We start from the raw sequence: 18,483 nt of genomic DNA on the forward strand, positions 1-18,483 counted from the left end.
GACTAGCGCTTGGCTGCAATCAGACTCGCTAGCATGTGATGATGCGGCCTAAGATGGAGCGCGCTTGCCTAGAAGTTGCCTATTCACTCTTGACTTGAAGGTACCCATATTATAGGTGGAAGGGAAAACTGATGCCGGAAGGGCGTTCCACATCCTGGCGGTTCAGATTAGAAAAGAGGAAGCAAATCGCTTTGTACGTGTTCGAGGAACGTGTTTGGTAAAGAATAGGGATGTATTTACCATTCATTTTAGAAGAGACTGAAGAGAGCCACCCCTATTTACCCTACGGCGATGGCTGTCCATCGTTTGAAAGGTCTTTCGACAATGTGGGTGTGTGAAAACCATTTCTCGATTCAGGGATTTATTTGCGAAAGTGCTAACTCTTATTGAAGTCAAGTGCCCACCTACGACGCGGCATACATTTACGAGCACCCCGTGGTACCTATATACGCAACGTTCGTTGACCTCTAGCGTCAGTCAGATGTTTTATTTGCAATACATTGCGAACTTTTAAAAAATATAGGTCTCTTCCGCGTTTTTTTTGTCTGTCTTAATTTTTACGAGCTTTCATGTAATCTAAGTTTAGGAATCTTGAAAAATGGAAAAATAAAATCAAAACATGTAATAAATCCTATACATCCAAACACCTTTCAAACCACTACTTTACCCCCTAGGGTTCGAATTTTCATAAATTCTTTCTTAGCCGATGTCTACGTCATATAACAGCTATCTATGTTCATTCAGCTCAATCCATCCAGTAGTTCGAGCTGTGCGTTCATCAGTCAGTCGCATTTTCCCTTACAGGTAGTCGAATATAATACCGGCGGCTTCGTCCGCGTGGATATAACACGATATATAAAAAAATTATTGATACTTTTTTAAGATTGATTAATAATATAATTAACTACCCAAAACTATTAGCAAAGCTGAAGTGGCAGTGGGCAGGCCATGCGTGTCGTAGAGGCGATGGCCGTTGGAGCCGGAAAGTCCTTGAGTGGAGACCGCGTTTAAGCAAACGTAGTGTGGGACGCCCTCCAGCACGATGGACCGATGATAGGAAGTGGCTGGATGAGGAAAGCTGAGGACCGGGTGTGGTGGCGCTCTTTAGGGAAGGCCTATGTCCAACAGTGGACGTCCACAGGCTGATGATGATGATGATGATGATGAATAATATAATTAATAGGACATAATTAGTTAGGAATTTCCTTAACATTTTTTTTTATAAGTGACATTTTATTTAAATCTAATTACTTTGCAGCGCCCTGACGGGGCTTCATGTTGTAATATTATATTTTTTTTATGATGCAAGACATGAATGCAAATAAATCTATACTAATAAATAAAATTGGATTGTCTGTCTGTAATTTCGAAATAACTACCTCATATTAAGCTCATAGGGTTATTTGAACGATACCTTAACTGAATCACACGTTTTTAAAATTTTTGTCTGTCTGTCTGTCTGTCTGTCTGTTTGAAAAGGCTAATCTTTGGAACGGCTGAACCGATTTTGACGGGATTTTCACAGACAAGTAGAGGATTGACCAGGGTGTAACATAGGCTACTTTTTTAACCGACTTTCAAAAAGGGAGTTGTGTTTTTCTACCTATGTACACCGAAATCTCTGAGATTTCTGAACCGATTTGCGTAATTTTTTTTTTAATCGATAGAGGAACTTTGCGACATTGTTTCATAAAAAATTTGGATTCCAACTCCTCAATCCTGATGCTGCAGGGGATCTGACCAATCCACGCGGGCGAAGCTGCGGGCATCAGCTAGTAAAGAATATGTTTTTACAATCCCGCAGGAACTCTTTAATTTTCCAGGAAAAAAGTAGCCTATGCGTTATCCAATCTATCTCCTACACACTAACTTCTCCTTTCAGCAAAGGTTGCCTGGTAGAGATTGCTCTAGGCAATAAAGCCGCCTTTGCACACAATTGTTTTTTCTGTTTTCTTCCTTCTGTGTTGTGATCCTTTACATGTTTTTGTGTGCAATAAAGATTTCTATCCATCTATCTATCTCCGTTCTTTTCAGACAAATCCGATCCGCAGTTTTGAGTGAAAGAGTAACAAACATACACACATACACACAAACTTTCGCCTGTATTAGTGTGATTTAGCTATTGTAGAACGCCGTCCAAACATGGCAGATCATTGGCAAACGCTACTGTTATGATTTTATTTTTTACGATGCACGCGCCCGTACCAAGTACGGCTCGTTAGCTCGCGGTTACAGGGTGCTCCGAATTTTACCCAACATTGGTTTTATTCATAGAACTGAGTGTCTAACATAAAAAAAAATTAAAAAAAAAAAAACACTGAATGATAGCCACTGAGCTCATTTTTGACATTGGTTCGTTCTACATTGCTACTTCACTGAGAGACATTAAAATTATTCATTAGCCGAAAACCTTCAATGGTTCCATACTTAAGATTTATAAATGCGAAACTGTGTCTGTCTGTCTGCTAGCTTTTTCCGACAAACAGTTTAACCGATTTTGATGAAATTTAGTACAGCGTTAGCTTACATCCTGGGGAAGGACATAGGCTAGGTTTTACGTACTTTTCATGCCGGAAAATCAAAGAGTTCCCACTGGATTCTTAAAAACCCGTCCGTTTAACAAATTTCTATGACATTTGGTACCCTATAGGTTTTCTTGACAGACACGCGGACGGACAGACAGACAGACAACAAAGTGATCCTATAAGGGTTCCGTTTTTCCGTTTAAGGAACTGAACTCTAAAAAGGATTTTTAAAAACCTAAATCCACAAGGATAAAGTAGTTAGTTTTTACCTATTCATAAACCATACAAAAAAGTCAATAAAAAAAGTGTCTCCTATTCTGAGCACCCTGTATAAAGAATGATTTTCTTTCCCCCAGTCTCGATATACGAAAATTCTATGCAAAATGCCATACTAAAAGCAAAACTTGCTGAGTTGGCATTCGGTGAGCTGTTTTTTTATCTTTTTTATATATTTTTTTATTTTTTTCATTGACTTCTTGACTAAAAAAAATTCTCAATTCATTCTTTGTACCTATGCATTTAAATTGTCCGTATATATGTAGGTCCGCGATTAGACCACTTAGGCTACTAGACCAAATTGAAAACGATTTACCTATTTTTAACCCCCGCCCCAAAAAGAGGGGTGTTATAAGTTTGACGTGTGTATCTGTGTATCTGTGTATTTGTGTATCTGTCTGTGGCATCGTAGCTCCTAAACTAATGAACCGATTTTAATTTAGTTTTTTTTTTTTGTTTGAAAGGTGGCTTGATCGAGAGTGTTCTTAGCTATCATCCAAGAAAATCGGTTCAGCCGTTTGAAAGTTATCGGCTCTTTTCTAGTTACTGTAACCTTCACTTGTTGGGGGTGTTATAAATTTTTAATTTACACTTGTTATAAGGTCACGTCTGTCTGTCTGTCTGTCTGTCTGTCTGTCTGTCTGTCGTTGTGGGCTCTTCTCAGATCTAGGGCGTTTGGAATCCTCGTAATCAATTAATTATTATCACCATTATAATAATATTATCATGTAACAATTCTGGCCATCAAAAGGTGTACAATATAGTATCTAAGTACTTAATTACGTAACTTAAAACTAAAGCTACGAGGGTTCCAAACGCGCCCAAGTCTGAGAAGATTTGTTTTGTTATTTCTATTGTATTCTATAGATAGACGATAACTATTACCGCTTGTATAATCGATTCCTACAGTTAAAACCACAAGATGGCGCTGAAAATAATGCAGTCGTCAGCTCAGAAGAACCGTAACAACCATAGCGTGAGGTTCTCCAGCGACGAACTGCCCAAGTTTAAGTCTTTGGTGAGTCCAATATCCGCCGCCCTTACCTTTTTTTAGGGTTCCGTACCTCAAAAGGAAAAAAGGAACTCATAAAAGATACACTTTGTTGTCTGTCTGTCTGCCTGTTTGTTTGTCTGTCTGTCTGTCGTGTCAAGAAGACCTATAGGGTACCTCCCTTTGACCTAGAATCATGTTTGCAAGGTAATTAGATAGGTCTTTTATAGCACAAGCAAAGGAATAAATCCGAAAATCCTGAATTTGTGCAATTGCAATGCAATTAGGCGTTGTAAGGTCTACATCTACTGAGGATGCTCCGGTGTCGGGGCGAAACGCGCGTCGAGTGGTGTTGGAATTTGTGTGGTGCTGCGTGGTGGTGGTGTGTGTGGCTTGCTTAGTGGCTGGCTTTTCCTGCATGTTTATCAGTGGGAGGGCGGGCGGTGCATGCTGCATGTTGCACCATACAGATTTCTTTGGTTTGGCGGATTATAGCAAATTAAGCTTTTGGTTCCTTGTATTCCTACCTTTTTTCCTCCAACATGGCGGTACTATGAATGGCGCGTAGATCGATATAAATGGTGTTCTTTTTAACCCCCGACCCAAAAAGAGGGGTGTTATAAGTTTAACGTGTGTATCGGTGTATCGGTGTATCTGTCTGTGGCATCGTAGCTCCTAAACTAATGAACCGATTTTAATTTAGTTTTTTTTGTTTGAAAGGTGGCTTGATCGAGAGTGTTCTTAGCTATAATTCAAGAAAATCGGTTCAGCCGTTTGAAAGTTATCAGTTAGTTTCTAGTTACTGTAACCTTCACTTGTCGGGGGTGTTATAAATTTTTAATTTAGATTTATTTATTCTGCCTTTTGCTTGGTTTTTGTGTATTTTTTTTTATTTGAGTAAATATTTACTTTCCTAGAGTATCTAATGTCTCAAAAGGCGCAAGTAAGTACCTACCTAGTTCACCTAAAGCTAAGCCTAAACTGTGCCTAGAGCGCCGAGTACTCATGAGCCTTTCAAAGATGATTCCTACCTACTTAACAAGTGTAGATTCAAAATTTGTAACACCCCCGACAAGTGAAGGTTACAGTAACTAGAAAAGAGCTGATAACTTTCAAACGGCTGAACCGATTTTCTTGGATTACAGCTAAGAACACTCTCGATCAAGCCACCTTTCAAACAAAAAAAAACTAAATTAAAATCGGTTCATTAGTTTAGGAGCTACGATGCCACAGACAGATACACACGTCAAACTTATAACACCCCTCTTTTTGGGTCGGGGGTTAAAAATAAACAATGATGGTGCAAGATGCGCAAAGGATTTGGCGGCGCAGCAATCGGTCACCCCGGAAACGGCTTTGTCCTTTGCTGTTTCCTGTTTGGACAATAATCTATACTAGAACTACTTGAGTACTATTTGCCTGCGACGTAGCCTAAGCAGCTTATTACAGAAAGACCAGTGATAATACAAAAGGTAGGTAATATTTCAGTTGGGTTAAAGTGTGGTTTATAAGTCCGTCCAGTGAAGTTGTGCGAAAAATGGCGGCAAACTGAAAAAAAAGCGTGCGCAAAACAATTACTTTAGTGCAATAAAAAAAAGTTGAAAAAACTATAACCCGACTACGGAAAAATGAGGCAACTTGAACCCGACTTGGTACAAGTAAAATAAACTAAAAAGAAAGAAACAAAATAGGTGCTTAGTGCTATCATCGTCTTCATCGTCTTGAGTAAGATTCAATACAAACGCCGTGGTCGTGCGTTGTCGACAGCGTATTTCTTATCCTTGATTGACGGCATTCCCAATGATTTTATTTGTCTACCAAATTAGAATATTTTCTTTTTGCTGTCATACATACATACATACATACATAGACTGCTAAAATCATAACCCTTCCTTTCGGCTTTGCCGTAGTCGGGTAAAAAGTAATTAGGAATCAGCTCCCATCGGCGGTGTTCCCACTAGATTGCAATATGGGGTTATTCAAGGGGCGGATCAACTAATTCCTGAAAAGCCAGTAACGCATCGCACGGCGGTACCTCTGGCTGGAGCTGCAAATGTTCATGGGCGGCGGTGATCACTTAACACTAGGTGACCCACCTACTCGTTTGCTTGCTATTGTACTTATATAAAAAAAATTAGTCAAATCTGAACACGACATGGCATTACTTATGATGAAAAATTGGCAAAGCGCGAGTCGGACTCGCACACTAAGGGTTCCGTAACATTGTACAAGAAATAACACCTTTTAATTTTTTTTTAATTTTCATGGCAGCCATTTAATAGAATTATACACATTCTGTGAAAATTTCATCTCTCTACATTCTACGGTTCATGAGTTTACACCCCGCTGACAGACAGACGGACAGCGAAGTTTTCTTCTGGTATAGAACCCTAACAATAGATTTTAACTACAATTTTTTTTGTCTAATGACCTGTGCAAATCGTCATGTGCAATTACATATTCCAGTTTTTATTTCTAATTTTTAAAGAATATTAGCCATGCTAATCATAACTTATACTCCCCTTTCCCCTCCAATTAAGCGTAAAGCTTGTGCCAAGAGTGGGTACGACAATAGTGCAACGGGTGGGGTTTGAACCGCCGACCTTTCGGAATTCAGTCCGCTCCTCAACCGTTGAGCTGTTGAGGCTCTTAAGATTCTAGGCTAAAAACTCTTAACTCCGTCATAGGTTTTTATGTCTCCCTGTTCTCCTTTTCCAGGATTCCCCGGACAGCATGCATCAATTCGCATCACAATCCCTCCTCAGCGTGGACAGTGGCGCGCCGAGCCCCGACTGCGTGTTCCAGCCTGCCGCTCAGAGATACAGGCTAAATGAACAAAGTAAGTGATCATCAACGTGATGATCAGTGATCATTATCATGATTATCATCAACATCATGACCATCAACATCACGATTTTTATATTTATATATTTATTTATTCTAATCTATACATATAATAAAATTGTAGAAAAGTGGTGTCTGTACAATGGAAATATATAAAAAAAAGTAGCAGGGGTTGTTATTATATCGATGCCGAACCCGAAATTGTAATTAATTTTTTTTTTGTCTGTTTGTCTGTTTGTCTGTGTGTTTGTGCACGCTAATCTCAGAAACGGCTTATTCGATTTAGATACGGTTTTCACTAATATATTATAGTAAGCTTCACTTAGCATTTAGTGTTTATTTCATGTCTATCGGTTCATAAATAAAAAAGTTATGTCAATTTAAAGAATCACGCGCGCCTGAGCGTCCGTGGCTATAATATAAAGCGCGGTCACTATTCCACGCGAACGAAGTCGCGGGCACAGCTAGTATTATATATAAATGTATACTTACACCACCTACCTCTAATATCTATAGCTATAATCCTTTGGACGATTTTGGTTGCCTGGAAGAGATCGCTAGGTAGCGATAAGGCCGCCAAATTGTACCTATATTTTGTTGAGCTTTGTATGTGTTTTTCTGTACTAATTTTGTGGTGTACAATAAAAGTATATTCATTCATTCATTCATTCATTCATTCACGATCATCATCATTATCAGAACCCATCGTCAGCCCGCTATGAGTCTGGGTCTCTACTCAGAATGAGAAAAGCTTAGCCATAGCCTAATTGGCCATGGCACACGAGTAGATATCACACTTAATATTATAAAGGAGAAAGTTCGTATATATGTGTGTGAGTGTGTGTGTGTATGTTTGTTACTCCTTCACGCAAAAACTACTGGACGGATTGGGCTGAAATTTAGAATGGAGATAGATTATACCCTGGATTAGCACATAGCTACTTTTTATCCCGGAAAATCAAAGAGTTCCCACGGGAATTTTAAAAAACCTACATCCACGCGAACGAAGTCGCGGGTATCAGCTAGTAAGTACATAATATAGTTTATCCCACTGACCAAGTAGGTATAGAGGGTAGACTTCACACACCGCACACTCCACACACTTGAGCCTCATTTTTGAAGACCTATCCATAGATGCCCCACACGTATGGGTTTGATGAAAAAACTTTTGAGTTTCAGTTCTAAGTATGGGGAACCCCCAAAATTTATTGGTTTTTTTCTCTATTTTTGTGTGAAAATCTTAATGCGGTTCACAGAATACATCTATTTACCAAGTTTCAACATTATAGTTCTTATAGTTTCGGAAAAAAGTGGCTGTGACATACGGACGGACAGCTACAGACATGACAAATCCATATGGGTTCTGTTTTTTGCCATTTGGCTACGGAACCCTAAAAATGCCTACATCTCACAGGAATCAAACTCCTGACTGCTATCAACCAGATAGTTCAGCAAAGAGCAGATTTAGAAGCCAACAGATCCACACTCTCCAGCATGCTAGAAGAATTGAGAAGGAAGCTCAAAAGAAGAATAGAAGAGTGCCACTTCGATAAGAAGGAGAAGATGAAGGTTTGTTGTTTTCCCTTTTAAAAAGTTCTCGTAATTTTTTGGGGTCCGTCCGTCTGTCTGTCTGTCTGTCTGTCTGTCCTATAAGTGATCCTATAAGGGTTCCGTTTTTCCTTTTGAGCTGCGGAACCCTAAAAATTGGTGGATAAAACGTCGCCAAAATTATAGATTGACCTTTGACCTTTTTAAAATTCTGTTAAAAATTTCAGGCATTAAAACAGGCGAACCAGAAACTAGAAAGAGAAAAGTTCAGCATAGTGAATGAGCTGGAACATCTCAAGCGACACCTGGAGAAAGAAGAGGCTCACCATCTCCAGCATGCCAGGAATGCTGTTGCTCAGGTATAGCTGGTCTTTCCTCCCAGTGTTGGGAACAATACGCAGAGAAACTTTCAGCTTTTAGGGTTCTGTACCTCAAAAGGAAAAACGGAACCCTTTTAGGATCACTTTGTTGTCTGTCTGTCTGTCCGTCCGTCCGTCGTGTCTATCAAGAAAACCTGTAGGGTACTTCCCGTTGACCTAGAATCACAAAATTTGGTAGGTAGGTAGGTCTTATAACACAAGTACCGGAATAAATCTGAAAACCGCGAATTTGTGGTTAAAAGCATTTAAAAAAAAAATTAAATGTGTTTCAATTTTCGAAGTAAGATAACTATACCAAGTGGGGTATCATATGAAAGGGCTTTATTATACCTGTACATTCTTAAACTGAATTTTATTAATTTTTATGTATAACAGTTTTTGATTTATCATGCAAAATGTTGGAAAAAATACCCGAGTACGGAACCCTCAGTGCGCGAGTCTGATTCGCACTTGGCTGGTTTTTTCCACTTTGCCACCGTTGGTATAACGTTTTTTTTTCTGTTATAGAAAGTACTATGGTATTTTAGTTGGGTACAGTTTGGTAGTACTTATAATCTATTTAGGTACTTCCATCATGATCAACCCATTTCCGCCCCACTACTGAGTACGGGTCTCCTCTCAGAATGAGAAGGGTTTAGGCCATAGTCTGCCACGCTGGCCCAATGCGGATTGGCAGACTTCACACACCTTTGTGAACATGGAGAACTCTCAGGCATGCAGGTTTCCTCACGATGTTTTTCCTTCACCGCTAAAGCAAGTGATATTTAATTGCTTAAAACGCACATAACTGAAAAGTTAGTGGTGCATGGCCGGGATCGAACCCCCGACCTCCGATTAATAGGCGGACGTTCTAACCACTAGGCTATCACAGCTTTATTTTATCTATCTATTTATTTTATCTATTTACTTACTAGTTACTTATTACTCGTCTAAAATCCAATAACTTTCCAGGCAATACAAGGAGTGACGAGGAATTCAGTGGATCACCTGTTCGCGCCGTGTTCAGTGTCGGAATTGCCCAACATAGTCAGTAGAAATGTTGCCAGGAATGCTCCGTCAAGAATTGTGAGTAATAGACAAATTTCTACTTAGGTACCAGGAATCTAGGCATTTCACGCGGAATAGTACTAGGGTTCCGTGGATCCAGACAATACCCGATAGCTCAACGGTTGAGGAGCAGACTGAATTTCGAAAGGTCGGCGGTTCAAACCTACCTGTTGCACTATTGTCGTACCCACTCCTGGCACAAGCTTTACGCTTGATTGGAGGGAAAAGGGGAGTATTAGTCATGATTAGCATGGCTAATATTCTTTTTTTTTTAATATACCAGATTGTATCATCTCTTCGCACGATGTTCAGGGTCTAAAGTACCCAACATACTAGAAAGGTCACCAGGAATACTCCGTCGAGAATTGTGAATAAGTTTCAATTTTCCAGAAATCCAGGCATTTAAAGGAAAGGGGGTTTCTTATCAACGCTGCGCTTTCCGGTACGAGGTCGCCATTCTAGCATATATTATTGAGACTCTTGAGCATTATTCTTGAGACTCTTGTCTGGTGGGTTTCGGCCGTGGCTAGTTGCCACCCTACCGGCAAAGCCATGCCACCAAGGGATCAAGCGTACCGTAACGATACCGAGTACAAACCAAAGGGGTTATGGGTTTAACAAAAACTGTCATACCCCTTCCAGGTTAGCCCGATTCCATTTTAGACTGCATCATCACTTACCACCAGGTGTGATTGCAATCAAAGGCTAACTTGTACATCAAAAATGACGCGTTTGTCTATCGGTTTTTCGAACTGATAGACGTTCGAAATGAAGACATCGCTGTTTTTTTCTGAAAGAAGTTTAATGAACTTCTTTCAGGTGATGCAGATGGAATATGGGTATAGTTACTTTTTTCAGAGTCCGTCGCGTTAGATCCAATCGACATAGCTATATAATATGTAGTAACTCTACTACAGTGGCATTCATAGAGCAGGATTTTGCCCAGCTGTGGGATGTTAATTCGTGGGCTTGATGTTTTGCAGGCTGACAGCAAGCTGGCAGCCGCGCGTCTGATGCGCGACATCGCAGAGCTGAGGAACCGAGTCGCGCAGGTCGAGGCGAGACTCGCTAACGAGCTCAAGGTAGCTAGTTAGCTTTTTTTTTAAATAAAAATAAAAATCGGTCGGAGGGTTCCGTACTCGGGTATTTCGACATTTCGCACGATAAATCGAAAACTATTACGCATAAAAATAAATAAAAAAACTGTTTTGGAATGTACAGGTAAAACCCTTTCATATGATATCCGACATGGTATAGTTATCTTACTTTGAAAATTGAAACACGTTTAAATTTTATTTTATGTGATGTAACCACAAGTTCTCGGTTTTTGGATTTTTTTTTTTACTTGTGCTACCTACTGGCCTTTCATGATTCTAGGTCAACGGTCAGTGCCCTATAGGTTTTCTTGACAGACACTACAGACGGACAGACAGACATACAACAAAGTGATCCTATAAGGGTTCCGTTTTTCCTTTTGAGGTCTTCTTCTTCTTCTCTCTGGGCTGATTTCCGCACTTAAACGTTTCCGTCTTTTTGAGGTATGGACCCTAAAAATTATCTATGCTCCAGAGTGACGTTCGCAATCATCTCTTAGTTGGTTGCCACTCTCTTACTACATTTTCTTTTCCCTTTTGAGATACGGAACCCTAAAATCTGTTATCATAGCAATGTTTTCATGCTTTTCTTTTTTCTTTCTTTCTTTCTTTCTTTGGAATACGATATAAAATAATGAAGCAGTGTATTTCCAGCGTAAAAGGCAGGCTGAGATCGACATTGTGCGACTGAGGAAGGAGCTGTCGTCCACCAAGAGCTGCGTCGCCTCCCTGCGCATGCCATACCGGCAGCAGTGCTCAAAGTTCGCGTAGACTACCCAGAACCCAGAGCCATAAATCTAGATTTAAATGAAAAAAAAAGTTTATTCCAAGGAAGTAGTCTGTGTAGGAAGGATGTTTAGGAACTGTTTTTGACGTGACAACGTCTTTATAATTCGATAGAGCCGGCTGCACGCACGAAAAAACATGACTCATGCGGCGTTACCTCGCTCTGAGGCGTTCCATGTAAGGCTTGAAGTGCAAGCGAGAGCGCGGAACGAGCGACAAAGAAGGACAATCGGCCTTTGTTGTTACGTTCAACTATCGTCAGTAAACCGACTTTACAGACAACCAATTTTTTTTTTTAAACTTTGGTTTGGATCATGTTTGGATCATGGTGGCTTTGAGAGAGAACTAGTAACAGAGGTGTAACAAAATCTTACGTCAAAGAATAAAGTCTACTTTTTTATAATATTTTCTTCGAAATAGTATTAGACATCACGTCATGCATTTCCAGACATTAGTATTATCAGAATGAACCAATTGTGAATTGTAGTGTCGTGGCAACCCACTGCCTTTAAAGCCTTCGCCTTTAAAGTTTAAAAGTTTAAGGGTGTCTGGCAGGGGGGTGCAACGATATTTTGACCTTAATTGGTGTGTTAATAAAGAATTATTTATTTTTGAATGAGTGTTTGCATTACTGAAATATTTTTCCGTTCCCGCCCTAGAAAACTAAACACATAACCCTCCTTTGAGCTTCGCCGCAGTCGGATAAAAAAAGGTTGACGAAAAATACAAAAAAGAAACTAGCGATTAATAAATACCTACGAAATAATCCACAATGGGGTGATTTATGACCAGAAATAAAGCAAGCTTTAAAATAAAACACAGTTTACTCAATATAATTACTTTTATTAAACTTAAAAGAAGTTTAATAAATAAAACATATAAAAATAATAAATAAATTCTTATTCCTTACGTATGTAAATTTGCCGCCACTTATTTAAAAAAATTCTTAGAGCGCCATCTTATTCCTTGCGTACCATAGACAATATATTTTTTTCCTATAACCCAATAACTCTGACTCTGCCTTTTAGCATGCACATTTCAATAAACTAGTGTTAGTTATATATTTAAAAAAACAGGGATCTTTTTATTTAAAAGACAGGCTATCTTGTTATATTTAACGTATTATCCCTTTTTCTTAACATTTAAACACGACATGGCTATGTTCATATTAAAAAGCAGTTCAAAAAGCATTCTTATTAATAGTGCACTAAAGTTTATTTCCCATGCGTCAGATAGTGTGCTTGGAATGCTCTTTTGCCTTTGAAAACACGCATGCATACATCACACCTGTATATTAATTGGCCTGTATGCATTCGCATATGCCTATCTAGCAATTCCTTCGTATTGAAATCTTTTTCACAGATTGTACAGAAAGTGCCGTACGTATTTTTGTGAACAGTATTTATATGCTGCGATAGGTTTTGTGCCATTGAGTATCTCTTCGGACATTGATCGCACTGGTATTTTGTGGGAACCGGTATTTTAACTGACTGCGAAGGTATTTTTTGCACACTGAATAGTCTGAAAAATAAGAAAATAAAGACTAATTTTTTTTGACAACTTCGGCCATACAATGACCATAATCTTATAGGAGGTCCTGAAATCAAATTCGATCAGCTAGGGAATTTTTGTCTTTAAATAAATTGAGTTAAACTTGATTGGGAAAAAGCAATGGGTATAATTCATTCTATCGGTAAATTAAGCAATCTAACCATCTCATAAGTAAACGATAAGGTAACTGTAGGGGATCTAGCTGACGTCTAGTCTACTAGAATTTGATTTCGTTATAAACTAAAATCAATCGTAGACCATATAACCTGGCCAAGAAACTACGATGGCATACCCCTTCACGGATATTCGCATAACTCTTATTTATTCTAAGAGAGAGATAGATAGATAAGAGCTACGCGACAGAAAGAGAGGCGTCGGCGTCCATCAAATTTTAGGTCTATTTCAGATTAACTATGGGTAGATATCCTACCGACTGCGCCACATCGACGCACGCCCTGCGTTGCAACATTAGGCATGCACTGGTTTATACAGGGTGGCCAGAGAAGTGACGTCCAAAAGCAAAATTTGGGTGCTTCATATGGAGAGGTATCCAAATCACCCCCATGTATGTTACGCGATTTTTTGTAGTTTTCAAGTTATGATTTTTTTTAATAGGTTTTTAAAAATTTCGACCAGCACGGCTTTAAACATTTTAAAAAAAAAAAACCAAGACCATTTTTTGCAGTTTTTTTTTGTAATTTAATCGTTATGAGCAGTGCTTTAATGCTCAAAAATAATCAGGTTCGTAGCGTTAAGGAAAACTGCAAAAACTTTGAACTAAATCAGAAAAATTTCGTTCAAGCGAGTAGGACTTGAATTTTCAACATTAAATTAAAAATTGAAAACGCTGGTTTTTTAGTTTTAACGTAACTTTAAAAACTGCGCTTGGCTCTTAGGTTTCATAATAATACTAAAAAAAAGTACTAAATGGGCTTTATTTCGCTGAAAACAGGCTTTAAAGATACTAAGGTGGAAAACTCCTAGGAGAAAAAAAATGAGTAAAAAATAATTATTGCCTACTTTATTCTTCCTAAGGCTAAAAATTATCACAAGAAATGCTTCAAACTAATAAAAAAAATATTCACCTTGATTTTTTTTTTAATTTGTGTTTTTGTTGTATTTTTGTTAGTTCTTATTTGTCATTGATGAGTTAATAAAAGACAGTTCATTTAGATAAAAATTATTTATTTACAATAAATTTTCAAAATGGCGGCCCCCGACAGAAATGCACAGTCTACACCTACGCAAGAAATTTTCTTTTAATCGTCTAAAAGCGTCCCTGTTGCTTTTTATTACATGTTCGACTTCATTAATTTTAGACCCTCAACATTCATGATAAAATTAAGTAAAATTGAAAATGTTCAATCTTCATCTTCCTTCGAATCTTAATTTAATTCATTTATTTGTTGGTAATCTACAAATTTTCTATCATAATTAGCGCCAGGAATAATAAAATCAGCAATTAAAATTATTTTTTATCAAATTCCTTTTTTACGAATTTTCCACTTCAGTACCTTTGATGCCTGATTTCAGCGAAATAACACCCATTAAGTACATTTTTTTATTATTATTAATAAACCTAAGAGCCAAGCGCAGTTTTTGAAGTTAATTTAAAACTAAAAAACCAGCGTTTTCAATTTTTAATTTAATGTTGAAAATTCAAGTCCTACTCGCTTGAACGAAATTTTTCTGATTTAGTTCAAAGTTTTTGCAGTTTTCCTTAACGCTACGAACCTGATTATTTTTGAGCATTAAAGCACTGTTCATAACAATTAAATTACAAAAAAAAAAACTGCAAAAAATGGTCTTGGTTTTTTTAAAAAAAATGTTTAAAGCCGTGCTGGTCGAAATTTTTAAAAACCTATTAAAAAAAATCATAACTTGAAAACTACAAAAAATCGCGTAACATACATGGGGGTGATTTGGATACCTCTCCATATGAAGCACCCAAATTTTGCTTTTGGACGTCACTTCTCTGGCCACCCTGTATGTTCTCACATTTACACTCTCACAGACAGAAGTTACCATTAAGGTTCCATCTATTGAACGCACTTTGACTTTGCTTAGACTTAAGTTTCAGTTAAAACGAGACAGATTTACGCCAGCTGTATAACGTTGTCTCGTTTTAACAGTGTCTCAAGTCTGAGAATAATCAAAGTGCGCTCTATAGATTTCAGCTTAAGTATCACACTAATATTATAAAGGCGAAAGTTTGTGTGTATATGTTTCTGTGTGTATGTTTGTTACTCCTTCACGCAAAAACTACTAAACGGATTTGGCTGAAATTTGGAATGGAGATAGATTATACCCTGGATTAACACATAGGCTACTGTTCATCCTGGAAAATCAAAGGGTTCCCACGGGATTTTAAAAACGTAAATCTACGTGGACGAAGTCGCGGGCATCAGCTAGTTGTATGATATAACGCACTGTGAACGCTGGGCGCTAACATCATAATGAAAATGTTAGTTACACTCACCTGCTCTTCCCTCTCAAATCAGTTTTAGCATGCAGCTCCAAATTATTCTTCAACAAATTCGTAGGCAAATTGACGTTATATTTCCTCAAATTCGGGCGAATTTCACCTTTCTTTTTACACCGCGAGCATACAAAGTTCTTGCATCCATTAAAAGGCATTATCATAGGATACTTCTGCTGGCAGAGCGTACAGGCTATATTCATCCGTCGAGGTTCAACGTTGGTGTTGAAAATAGACTTTTTTCTTTCAGATTTTTTTTTCCTGAGAGTCAAGTCTATGCCAGTTCTGGTGTTCTTTTTCGCTAGTTCTAGCCTCGATAATTTCAATTTGCTTTTGATTTTTTTCTGTGTGTGGCCTTCACCGATGCGCATTTGAGATTGGTTTGTTGAGTCTGCAATTTCGGGAATCTGTTAGAGTCTTACTGTTGAACCTCTCGAATAGGTACCTATTGACACCAAAATGTGATACCTACAGTGTGACTAGGTTTGTAAGATTCACATCTCATATAAGTCAATACTTTCTCACTAGTTACTTGATAGAATGCAAAACTGCAGAAAAATCCATATTTAATAGTTAGCCATCGAAATATAAATGCCTGGGGGACTAATCCAGGGTCCAAAATTTGGCAATCAATTTTAAAAGCTTTCCGATGAACTAGAGACTTGAAATTTTAAACATAATTTGGAACTGGATTAGGTACAATTACATCCAAAAAAAGTGGGGGACTTTTTTGCTATTACATATATCGAGTGGAATATCAAAATCTGAGTTTATAAAATAAAGTTTTAAGACTCCTCTTAAGACCAATCGATCTTAAGATCAATCGATTGATGATGACTGATGATGAATGACAACTCACCTTCACTGGGTGGTCTAGCGAAGGCGGACTGCACGAGCGCTCGGAAGCGTTGCGTGTTCCGAAGCTGGCACACACAGCGTTCACATATCAAATCGTCTGCTGGTAATGGCTGTGAGTAATAGGACCAAGGAGGATTAGTACTACTTTAAAGTCATATGTGAGAGAGATATGGCTCGGCAAAGCCATGCCGCCTAGCGATTTAGCGTGCCGGTACGATGCATACAGTAGGTAGCCGATAGAAAATATTTTATATCAAAGAAAGAGATTTCAGCTTCATAGAGCATTGTCTCTATCACTCATGCTTATGTGACGTTTTGTCGGTCTCAGCGACAGAGACAACGTTCTACAAAACCGCTATCTCTTTCTAAAGGCCGATGTAGAATATTTCCTATAAGGAGGTGCCCACGTGAAATGAACTAACCCGAATACCGAAGCAATTGAAGAGCAGCTGGTCATATCTCTCCTCCACCCCCTCCCACAAATACGTCTCACAGAAACACCTCAGGTTCCCATTCCCTCCACAAAGCCGGCAGCAACGCAACGGGGAATCCCCGTCTCCAGACGCATGTGTCACGTTCAATCCGATTGAATCCTAAAACGGACAATTACAAACGGTAGATTTTTTTTATAGAATATTAGCCAAGATATTATGCTGACTAATATTCCCCTTTCCCCTCCAACTAAGCGTAAAGCTTATATGCTAGGAGTAGGTGCGACAATTATAAGTGCAACGGGCGGGGTTTTAACCGGCGACCTTTCGGTTTTCAGTGCGCTCCTTTAACCATTGAGCTATCGAGGCTAAATCGAGCATCAAAATTTGACAGGTCATGTCACGATTGCTGTCAATCTTGGTTGGCTGACTATTGGCTGAAATGATCGCTGCTGAAATTGTAATGACAGCAATTGCAATTTGGCAATGTGTGAACATGAGTTTTCTTCTAGCCCGTTAGCGCAAAGGCTTTCGATATTGATAGGGAAAGTTTTCTTACATCTGATGAGCAAAAATATAAAGTAGTTAGTTAGTTAACTTACTGAAGTAGGCATGTTACAATACAGGATTTTAATGTGAATTCAATTAAAATTGATTTGTTATCCCCAATGAATGTTTATAAGTATATTTTGTTTGACGTGCCATATTAAAGGGACTTGCTTATTAATTTGAGAATGCTTACTTTACTAAAAATTTTATGCAATCTCTCTTTAGACCACAGCACGTCCATTTCATCCAATAAATATTTAAAATAATATAAATTAAATTATTTAGACTTCAATAATTTTGCATATCTCGCCTCTTGTTTTGTTCTCATTGCTCATGAATGAATGACATCTGCCAGTTAAAACTAAAAAATAATGAAAAAATAAAAAAGTTCCTATTTGAAACGTAAAATCACAGCCGTAATAAAACGACAACGTGCCCAGTTTCCCAGTGATTTAATAGATAAAATAAATAAATAAATAAATAAAGGTTTATTCAGCTCTCATATACAGAATCACACACAAAAACAAAAAAAAAAAAAAGAACAAGAATAACAACAAAGATATAATCAAACTCGAATATAAATCAAACTCAAAACTAGAAAACACCATTATCCTATTGCTGTGTCTGTGAGCTAAAAGGGCTCTGCCTCAGCAAGATGCTGCAGTATTTGACTACTGCAGCGCTGATTTTCAGGCAGAGCCCTGGTGTCACGACCTGACAACGAAACAGTGCATATTAGATTTAATCACAGATATAAAAAGCAACCAAAAAAGAAAAAAGAATTATTAGTAGGGTAGAAAAGATATTATATATATATTATCATTTATTGTATATACATATATATATACATACACATATATATATATATACATACATATACATATATATGTATATATATATACACATACATATATACATATATATACACATACACACATACACATATACACATATACACATAGTAGTAGTAGTAGTAGTAGATAGTAGGTATTTCCTAGCATTAAATCATTGCTTACAAGCGTGAGCGTCGCCCTCACAGACCAAGTCGCCCTTGCCTTGTCCCCAGTGCATCTTTTTTGTACATAAATAATATGATAAATATTATAAAGGCGAAAGTTTGTATG

The 18,483-nt window shown here is 38.0% G+C and overlaps 2 protein-coding genes across 3 annotated transcripts; one reads left to right on the plus strand and one right to left on the minus strand.

The window, feature by feature from the left end:
* The first annotated feature begins 3,723 nt into the window (after window positions 1-3,723).
* On the plus strand, window positions 3,724-11,564 carry LOC123878777. Its single transcript, XM_045926093.1, has 7 exons — window positions 3,724-3,819; window positions 6,511-6,631; window positions 8,051-8,205; window positions 8,412-8,543; window positions 9,516-9,629; window positions 10,595-10,693; window positions 11,360-11,564. Exons 1-7 carry the CDS (start codon window positions 3,724-3,726, stop codon window positions 11,474-11,476), a joined length of 834 nt encoding a protein of 277 aa, XP_045782049.1. The 3' UTR covers window positions 11,477-11,564.
* A 1,140-nt stretch (window positions 11,565-12,704) lies between these two features.
* On the minus strand, window positions 12,705-17,693 carry LOC123878776 (zinc finger protein 891-like). 2 transcript variants are annotated; one of them, XM_045926091.1, is made up of 5 exons: window positions 17,553-17,693; window positions 16,802-16,972; window positions 16,381-16,489; window positions 15,522-15,912; window positions 12,705-13,012 (listed from the first exon to the last, which is right to left on the minus strand). In XM_045926091.1, exons 1-5 carry the CDS (start codon window positions 17,598-17,600, stop codon window positions 12,706-12,708), a joined length of 1,026 nt encoding a protein of 341 aa, XP_045782047.1. In that variant the 5' UTR covers window positions 17,601-17,693; the 3' UTR covers window position 12,705. The 2 variants fall into 2 exon arrangements, with proteins under 2 accessions (XP_045782047.1, XP_045782048.1); XM_045926092.1 differs by having other exon boundaries at window positions 17,413-17,688.
* Window positions 17,694-18,483: the final 790 nt, after the last annotated feature.

This window comes from Maniola jurtina, chromosome 26, assembly GCF_905333055.1.
Source record: "Maniola jurtina chromosome 26, ilManJurt1.1, whole genome shotgun sequence".
Lineage (NCBI taxonomy): Eukaryota > Metazoa > Arthropoda > Insecta > Lepidoptera > Nymphalidae > Maniola > Maniola jurtina.

Excerpts from the sequence above, each read along its gene's own strand:
- LOC123878776 (XM_045926091.1), bottom strand. The coding sequence starts at position 17,600 with ATGGACGTGCTGTGGTCTAAAGAGAGATTGCATAAAATTTTTAGTAAA. Across the intron at positions 16,490-16,801 it reads TCAATTGCTTCGGTATTCGG|CCATTACCAGCAGACGATTT; the intron begins GTTAGTTCATTT and ends TATTACTCACAG. Across the intron at positions 13,013-15,521 it reads GATTTGAGAGGGAAGAGCAG|ACTATTCAGTGTGCAAAAAA; the intron begins GTGAGTGTAACT and ends CTTATTTTTCAG.
- LOC123878777 (XM_045926093.1), top strand. The coding sequence starts at position 3,724 with ATGGCGCTGAAAATAATGCAGTCGTCAGCTCAGAAGAACCGTAACAAC. Across the intron at positions 6,632-8,050 it reads ATACAGGCTAAATGAACAAA|GAATCAAACTCCTGACTGCT; the intron begins GTAAGTGATCAT and ends TACATCTCACAG. Across the intron at positions 8,544-9,515 it reads CCAGGAATGCTGTTGCTCAG|GCAATACAAGGAGTGACGAG; the intron begins GTATAGCTGGTC and ends ATAACTTTCCAG.